The following is an 8,489-nucleotide window of genomic DNA, read 5'->3' as shown; positions in this document are numbered from 1 at the left end:
CCATGATCTTTGTTTTCCAAATGTTGAGTTTTAAGCCAACTTTTTCACTCTCCTCTACGTGTATTTGAAAGATGAAAGGTCTGAATCAAATGACCTCAGCCTCTACTTTATGAAGCTAGAAAATAGAGGCAATAAACTTCAAAATATGCAGAAAATTGAAATAATACTTATCAGAGAAGAAGACAATAAAATTAAAAACCAAAAATGATAGAAAAACAATGAAACAAAAAAATGTTTCTTGGAAAAGATCAACAAAATTGATAAATGAAGTGACTTGAACCACTGTACTACCAGGTTCTAGACAGAGCAGAGGAAAGAAGGAAACCACAAGGAAAAATGTTAAGAATACATAGCATGAGAACTAATGCTGGTTAACATTAAGCTGTAAGGAAAAAAAAAAGACCTCATTAGTGAGGTCTTTCAATTACCTGTTTCATATTGTTATCATTACCTCAATTAAACATAATATAAAAAATTTTAATATAAAAATTTGTCTTGAAGGAAATAATTTTATGGCATGATATTTGTATATTGCAAAAAATAATGTGCTTTTGTATGAAAATTGTTATGATAGGCATAAAATTTGTGGGAGGTGGAGATTACTAATATGGTTAGTAGGAGGGAAAAAAAGACCAAGAGGCAGTGTTTTGGACAATTTGCAAGGTTATAAGTTATAACTTTGCAAAGATGTAGATTATAGGTCTACATAAGAAAGTTTGCAATAATCTATTTAAAATATCAAAGAGTGAACTAGATAAGCAGAGATTTTAGAGTGGTGAGGATTGTATGACTTAGAAAATAAAGATATTCCTAAAGAATAACCATTACCACAAAACTTAGCAATATAAATGTTAGACTTTATATTTCATTCAAAGCTTACTAATTTGAGCTATAAGTTCATTGAAGGATTATAAGTATTAAAAAAACAATAATTATATATATATATGTATGTATTCTATGAAAGAAGAAAATGAAATTTCACAAAAAAGAACCATAAAATCTCAGGAATTCTTCTATTTTGGAAGATCGGCATCACCTAATTCATTAAGGAAAATTCTCATGAGTAATCGTTAATATTTTTCCCTCACTGAATTTTTATATCCTCTAAAACCTTCCCTAGTCACTTAGGTAAAGATTTATCATCTGGAGAAAATTAAATCTGAAAAAAAAAAAAAAAGAATACATAGCATGAGTTAGATCACAGTGGTCTTGTTCCCTTACCGGTCAAAGTCTGCTTCACTTGTTACAAGAGTTGTCGCCTGGCCCCTCTCATCCAGTGTGACTGTTGATCTTGCCTGTTCTACATGGACTGCCTGGAGCCTCACTCACTGCCATGCCTCTGGGCAGGTGGATGTCTGAATCACATCGAACATGTGGTGCTGAACCAGAACATGACACTGAGCCACTGGTGCCAAGTGTTTGATCGTTTCCAGAATACAATTTCGCAGCACATTGTCAAAATGGACTTTCTGAACTGCATCCACGAGAAGCATCCTCCCAACTGCTGTGTGCTCCAGTAGGTCAAAAGAAGCTTGAAGACAATCCCATGTACCAAGAGAAACCAGCAATTCTCAAATATTGCCACTTGGTGGCAGTCAAGTGATCACATGGATCACAGCCGTATGTAACTCAATGAAGCTACAAGCCATGCCATGCAGAGCCACACAAGACAGACAGGTCATGGTGGAGAGTTCTGACAAAATGTGGTCCAGTGTAGAAGAGAATGGCAAACCACTTCACTGTTCTTGCCTTGAGAACCCTAGTATGAAAAGGCAAAAAGATGACACCAGAAGATGAGCTCCCTAGATCAGTAGGTATCCAATATGTTACTGGTAAAGAGTGGAAAAATAGCTCCAGAAAGAATGAAGTGGCTGGGCCAAAACAGAAACAACACTCAGTTGTGGATGTCTCTGGTGGTGAAAGTAAAGTCCAATGCTGTATAGAACAATATTGCATAGGAACCTGGAATGTTAGGTCTATGATCAAGGTAAATTAGACATGGTCAAGCAGGAGATAAGAAGAATGAACATTGACATTTTAGGAATCAGTGAACCAAAATGGATGGGAATGGGAGAATTTAATTCAGATGACTGTTATATCTACTATTGTGGGCAAGAATCCCTTAGAAGAAATGGAGTAGCCCTCATACTCAAGAAAAGAGTCTGAAATGCAGTAGTTGGGTGCGATCTCAAAAATGACAGAATGATCTCAGTTCATTCCCAAGGCAAACCATTCGTCATCAGAGTAACCCAATTCTATGCACCAACCACTAATACCAAAGAAGATGAATTGAATGATTCTATGAAGACCTACGAGACTTTCTAGAACTAACACCCCAAAAAGATGTCCTTTTCATTATAGGAGACTGGAATGCAAAAGTAGGAAGTCAAGAGATACCTGGAGTAACAGGCAAGTTTGGCCTTGGAGTACAAAATGAAGCAGGGAAAAGGCTAACAGAGTTTGCCAAGAGAATGCACTGGTCATAGTAAACATTCTCTTCCAACAACACAAGAGATGACTATACACATGGACATGACCAGATGGTCAATAACAAAATCAGACTTGCGGGGAGCTGCCCGTGAGAACGGGGTCCTTTGTCTGAAGGACACAGCTCTGGGAGCTGCCTCAGTCCTTGAGAGTTTGCTTGCAAACATAGCTCTCTGTCCCGCCACCCCAGAGATTAGGCGCTTATTTACTGCAGGCACCTGGAGTTCTGTGCAAACTTCTCATGCACAGAGAAATGTTATCTGGTGTAAGAAATAATAACAGGGAGCCATTCCCATGCTCTCAAGACTTCTTGTGACTGTTTGTAAGATGTATAGGCTAACCAAGAAAAAATGTCAACTGTTTTGTCTCTCTCACGCTTTTCTGTATAAATATGAGATGTTGAATAAAGTTGGTGTCAGACTGCGTCCCTTCGTGGTGACGTGTCTGAACCTCTCGACCCCATCTTTGTAGTCTCTTGCTTTAGTTTCTTTCTTAGCCCCGCCGTGCACGTTCTCGGGACCTGATCGACTTTGCCGGCTGGCTCCGGCAGGTGGCGCCCGAACAGGGACCCGAGAATCGGAGTGCGACGACGGCCGCTGCCCGCCAAGATTGAGGTAAGTAAAGAGGAATTCCTAAGTAATTAAAAGTAAAGGGCAGGGAGGGTGATTGTCGAGAGTAATAAATCATGGGACAAGGCAATAGCCGCCAGTTATTTGTACATATGTTGAAAACTATGTTAAAAGGTAGGGGAATTCATGTAAATAAGTTACAGCTAGAAAAGTTTTTACTTTTTATTGAAGAGGTTTGTCCCTGGTTTCCAGAGGAAGGAACAGTTAGTCTGGAAACTTGGAAAAAAGTAGGAAAACAATTGCAGACATATTATTCCTTACATGGTCCCAATCGTGTTCCTGTGGATGCTTTTTCTTTGTGGACTCTCATAAGAGACTGCCTGGATCCTGAACATGAGGGACATAAAATTCAAACGGCTCTCAGGGATTCCGCAGGACCCGAAGTTACAGAGCCTTCTGCCCCATCACCTGAGCCGCTTTATGCTGTGCCTGAGGGAACAGCTTATAAGGCTGGAGGGAGTGATGATGTGTTAAGCTCTGATGAACAGAAAGAGTTAAATGAACAAGCGGCTCAGAACCATAGAGAGGATATGCCTTGGGAGATGATGGTTAACATGGAATCCCCCCCAGGAAAAGGGGAATTAAAGCATTCAGGGCTTTCTGAAGAACAGCTGGAGAATTTAATTCAGAAGATTGTTATAGCAGTAAAAAAGGATGCACAGGGAGACTCCCACTCCAGCCAGCCTGTGCCTCCAGCATATCCTCCCTCGGTTCTTGCTGGACTCGATCCACCTCCGCCTTTCGTAGAACCGCGAGAGCTTATATCTATCCCTGCTTCTTTGCCCGGTGAAAACATAAAAATTAAAAGTGAGATATTATTATCTCCTCTTCAACAAGCAATTAAGCGAGCTAATGAAGAAGGAGAACATATTCCCGGGTTTTCAGGAATCTATCCAGTGTTTGAAAATGATCAACAGCAGAGGTATTATGAGCCGCTGCCCTTTAAGCAACTGAAAGAGTTAAAAATGGCTTGTGCACAATATGGCCCGACTGCGCCGTTTACTCAGGCTATTATAGAGGCTTTAGGAAATCAAAATCTGCCACCTAATGATTGGAAACAGGTTGCTCGAGCTTGTTTATCTGGAGGAGATTATTTACTATGGAAATCTGAGTTTGCTGAGCAATGTGGGATCACAGCCGATATCAATCGGCGACAGGGACTGAACACCACTTATGAAATGATGGTGGGAGAGGGAGAATATCGAGACACTAATAGTCAACTTAATTATTTACCTGGAGCCTACCCTCAGATTAGTGCTGCGGCTCTACAAGCATGGAAAAAGCTTCCAAATTCTGATAAAAAGACTGAAGATTTATCTAAAATTCGCCAGGGGCCAGATGAGCCATATCAGGATTTTGTTGCCCGCCTGCTTGAGACAATTGGTAAAATGATAGGGGATGAGCAGGCGGGGATGGTGTTGACTAAACAGCTTGCTTATGAGAATGCCAATTCGGCTTGTCAAGCTGCCCTGAGACCTTACAGGAAAAAGGGAGGCTTATCCGATTATGTACAAATTTGTACCGATATCAGCCCTTTGTACGTTCAAGGCATAACTTTGGCCACGACATTACAAGGATTATTGCCTTAGCTGGTTTTAGTGGACGGCTTGATAATCATTATCCCTCAGATAAAATTTTGCAATTTGCTCATTATCACCAATTTCTCTTCCCAAAAATCGTTGTTTCTCAGCCCCTTGCCGACGCCCTAACTGTATTTACTGATGGCTCTTCTAATGGAATAGCTAGTTTGATTATACAGGACAATACTACCACCTGGCATACTAATTATAAGTCTGCTCAAGAAGTAGAACTATTTGCTGTTTTTCAGGCTTTATTACAAATTTCTGCTCCATTTAATTTATATTCTGACAGTCAATATATCATAAGAGCCTTAAACACTATTGAGACTGTTCCATTTATTGGTACCCTGAATTCTACTATCCAAACTCTTTTTCGTGATATACAACATTTAATTTGCTCCAGAGTTAATAAATGCTATTTTGGTCATATTCGTGCTCACTCTGGACTTCCTGGACCTTTAGCACGAGGCAATGCTTTGGCTGATGAAGCTACACGTATGATATTTCCTTCATTGGAACAAATGGCAAAAACTTCCCACAGCTTACACCATCAAAACAGCAATAGCTTAAGACTTCAATTTGGCATTACTCGAGAAGCTGCCAGACAGATTGTTAAGCAATGTCAAACGTGTCCTCAGTTTTTTAGCGTCCCCCACTATGGAGTTAATCCTCGAGGATTGTTGCCAAACGATATATGGCAAATGGATGTTACCCATATTCCTGAATTTGGTAAACAAAAATTTGTTCATGTTACTATTGACACCTTCTCCGGCTTTTTACATGCCTCTCTACAATCCGGAGAAGCTAGCAAACATTGTATAGCTCATTGCATTAAATGTTTTGCTGTTATGGGAACCCCTAAAACCATAAAAACAGACAATGGTCCAGGATACACTGGAAAAAATTTTCAATTATTTTGTACGCAATTGTCTATCTCACATAAAACAGGTATCCCTTATAATCCTCAAGGTCAAGGAATTATTGAACGGGCACATCAAACTCTCAAACATCAATTGCAAAAACTAAAGAAGGGGGAATTTTATCCCAATACCCCCTCCAACTTTCTAAACCATGCTTTATTTGTTCTAAATTTTTTACAATTGGATATAAGTGGCCGTTCAGCAGCACAGCGATTTTGGAACTTTGATGCACAAACAATAAGACCTAAAGTCTTTTGGAAAGACCCACTTGTAGGAAAATGGTATGGACCAGATCCAGTACTAATCTGGGGACGAGGGCATGTTTGTGTTTTCCCACAGGATGCCGAAGCACCGCGCTGGCTGCCGGAAAGGTTGGTACGCACGGCGGAGACAGTCTCTAGCAAATCAGATGAGGAGATTGACAATTCAAGAGCATGATGAATTACCATCTCGGCAACAACTTCAGGCATTGATGCGAGAGGCACAGAATCGTGTTGCGGTGCAGGGCGATCCGATATCACCTTTAAGCTTCCTGATAACCTTATTAATTATCTTAAATCAGATTAACACTGCACACTCTGAAGAATATTCAAGTGCTTACTGGGCTTATTTTCCCGATCCTCCCCTTCTCCAACCCGTGGGCTGGGAGGGTCGGTCTATTCCCATATACACTAATGATACTGTGGCTTTGGGTGGTTTTTCAGATAAACATATTATTCCTAATCAAGTTAATTTCTCTTATCATGGAGTGTTTGATCGCTTACCTATTTGTCTGTCTAGATATTTTAATTCAACAGGATGTCTTTTTGTTGGGGAGTCCGGATATGCTGATTTTGACAATGGTTGGAGCCTGTATATTCCTGGAGTAACGAAAAAGTCTGGAATTCCTCAACATCGTAATGGAACTGGTCCTTTAGATATTCCTTTCTGCGACTTTGGAACAAGGGGAAGAGTCACTGCTGCACCATGGAAACTGTGTCGAGATGGAACTGCTACGGTTTATAACATATTTGGGACAAATGAGTCATTGTGGGACTGGTCTCCAGACTCGGCCCGAAACCCTGGAGCTCAAGATAATAGGAACTTTGCATCCCGTATTTGGAACTTGGGCGGCTCTAAAGTGTTCCAAACAGAAATCTGGAAACTAGCTGCCGCCCTTGGATGTGAGGGTTCCTACCTTCAGGTGGGATCGAAAGTGAGACACGGTCATTTGTGGAATCTCACCATGAGATACCCTCGTGCATGTGTGCCTCACCCTTATGCTTTACTAGTAGGATCTGTAAAAATACAACCTGGGTTACAAAATTATAATGTAACTTGTAACAATTGTACTTTGACTAACTGTGTTAGGGGAATTACTAATCAAACTAGGGTTCTAGTCTTAAGACAGCCTGCTTTTGTTATGGTTCCTGTAAAGATTAATGGGTCTTGGTATGATGAAAGGGGACTTGAACTTTGGAGAGAAGTAGAGGGTGCTTTAATGCGTTATCGCAGGGGAATAGGGTTAATAATTCTGGGATTTGTAGCTTTGGTAACTCTTATTGCTTCCTCGATTACTGAAGCCCTGTCTTTGGCACAATCAGTGCAAACTGCAACTTTTGTTAATAATCTGGCACAAAATGCATCCGTTGCCCTGGGGACTCAAGAAGATATTGACAAAAAGCTAGAGGATCGATTGAATGCCCTTTATGATGTTGTAAAATATTTAGGTGAAGAGGTTCAAAGTATAAAGTTGAGATTACGAGTACAATGTCATGCTGATTTTCGATAGATCTGTGTTACTCCCAAAAAATATAATGGTAGTATAACTGCTTGGGATAAGGTGAAAGCTCATTTAGAAGGTATTTGGCATAATGAAAATATTTCCTTAGATTTGCTGCATCTACATCAGGAAATAATGAACATTGAAAATGCACCCAGACCTGATTTGGATGTTGCAAAAAGAGCTGAGTCCTTTGTTAAAGAACTTTTTCGACATGTACCTACTGTCAATAGTATTTGGTACTTGGGAGCAGCCATGGGAGGACTGTTCTTAATAATTTTAACTGTTTTATTTCTTGCACCTTGTTTAATTTAAAAACTGATTGATGATCTATGGATCATAAAGGCTTCCATCTATGGAAATGGTCTGCGGTTAAAGGAACATAAGCGTGTGCCTATATAAAAAAAAGGGGGGAGTTGCGGAGAGCTGCCCGTGAGAACGGGGTCCTTTGTCTGAAGGACACAGCTCTGGGAGCTGCCTCAGTCCTTGAGGGTTTGCTTGCAAACATAGCTCTCTGTCCCGCCACCCCAGAGATTAGGCGCTTATTTACTGCAGGCACCTGGAGTTCTGTGCAAACTTCTCATGCACAGAGAAATGTTATCTGGTGTAAGAAATAATAACAGGGAGCCATTCCCATGCTCTCAAGACTTCTTGTGACTGTTTGTAAGATGTATAGGCTAACCAAGAAAAAATGTCAACTGTTTTGTCTCTCTCACGCTTTTCTGTATAAATATGAGATGTTGAATAAAGTTGGTGTCAGACTGCGTCCCTTCGTGGTGACGTGTCTGAACCTCTCGACCCCATCTTTGTAGTCTCTTGCTTTAGTTTCTTTCTTAGCCCCGCCGTGCACGTTCTCGGGACCTGATCGACTTTGCCGGCTGGCTCCGGCACAGACTGATTATATTCTTTGCAGCTAAAGATGGAGAAACTCTATAAAGTCAGCATAAATAAGATTGGGAGCTGACTATGGCTCAGATCATGAACTCCTTATTGCAAAATTCAGACTTAAATTGAAGAAAGTAGGAAAAACCACTGGGCCACTCAGGTATGACCTAAATCAAATCCCTTATAATTATACAGTGGAAGTGACAAATAGATCAAGGGATTAGAT

The 8,489-nt window shown here is 40.5% G+C and overlaps 1 protein-coding gene across 1 annotated transcript; it reads left to right on the top strand.

Moving 5' to 3' along the window:
- The first annotated feature begins 3,094 nt into the window (after positions 1 to 3,094).
- LOC132344308 (endogenous retrovirus group K member 7 Gag polyprotein-like) lies at positions 3,095 to 5,277 on the top strand. The gene has a single exon (XM_059883728.1). The coding sequence runs from the start codon at positions 3,173 to 3,175 to the stop codon at positions 4,703 to 4,705; it is 1,533 nt and encodes a 510-aa protein (XP_059739711.1). The 5' UTR covers positions 3,095 to 3,172; the 3' UTR covers positions 4,706 to 5,277.
- Positions 5,278 to 8,489: the final 3,212 nt, after the last annotated feature.

Source organism: Bos taurus, chromosome X (assembly GCF_002263795.3).
Source record: "Bos taurus isolate L1 Dominette 01449 registration number 42190680 breed Hereford chromosome X, ARS-UCD2.0, whole genome shotgun sequence".
Classification (NCBI taxonomy): Eukaryota; Metazoa; Chordata; class Mammalia; order Artiodactyla; family Bovidae; genus Bos; species Bos taurus.
This window is presented reverse-complemented; position numbering and strand designations above follow the sequence as displayed.

Bases quoted from the DNA above. Each gene is read 5' to 3' on its own strand.
- LOC132344308 (XM_059883728.1), top strand. From the start codon at position 3,173: ATGGGACAAGGCAATAGCCGCCAGTTATTTGTACATATGTTGAAAACT.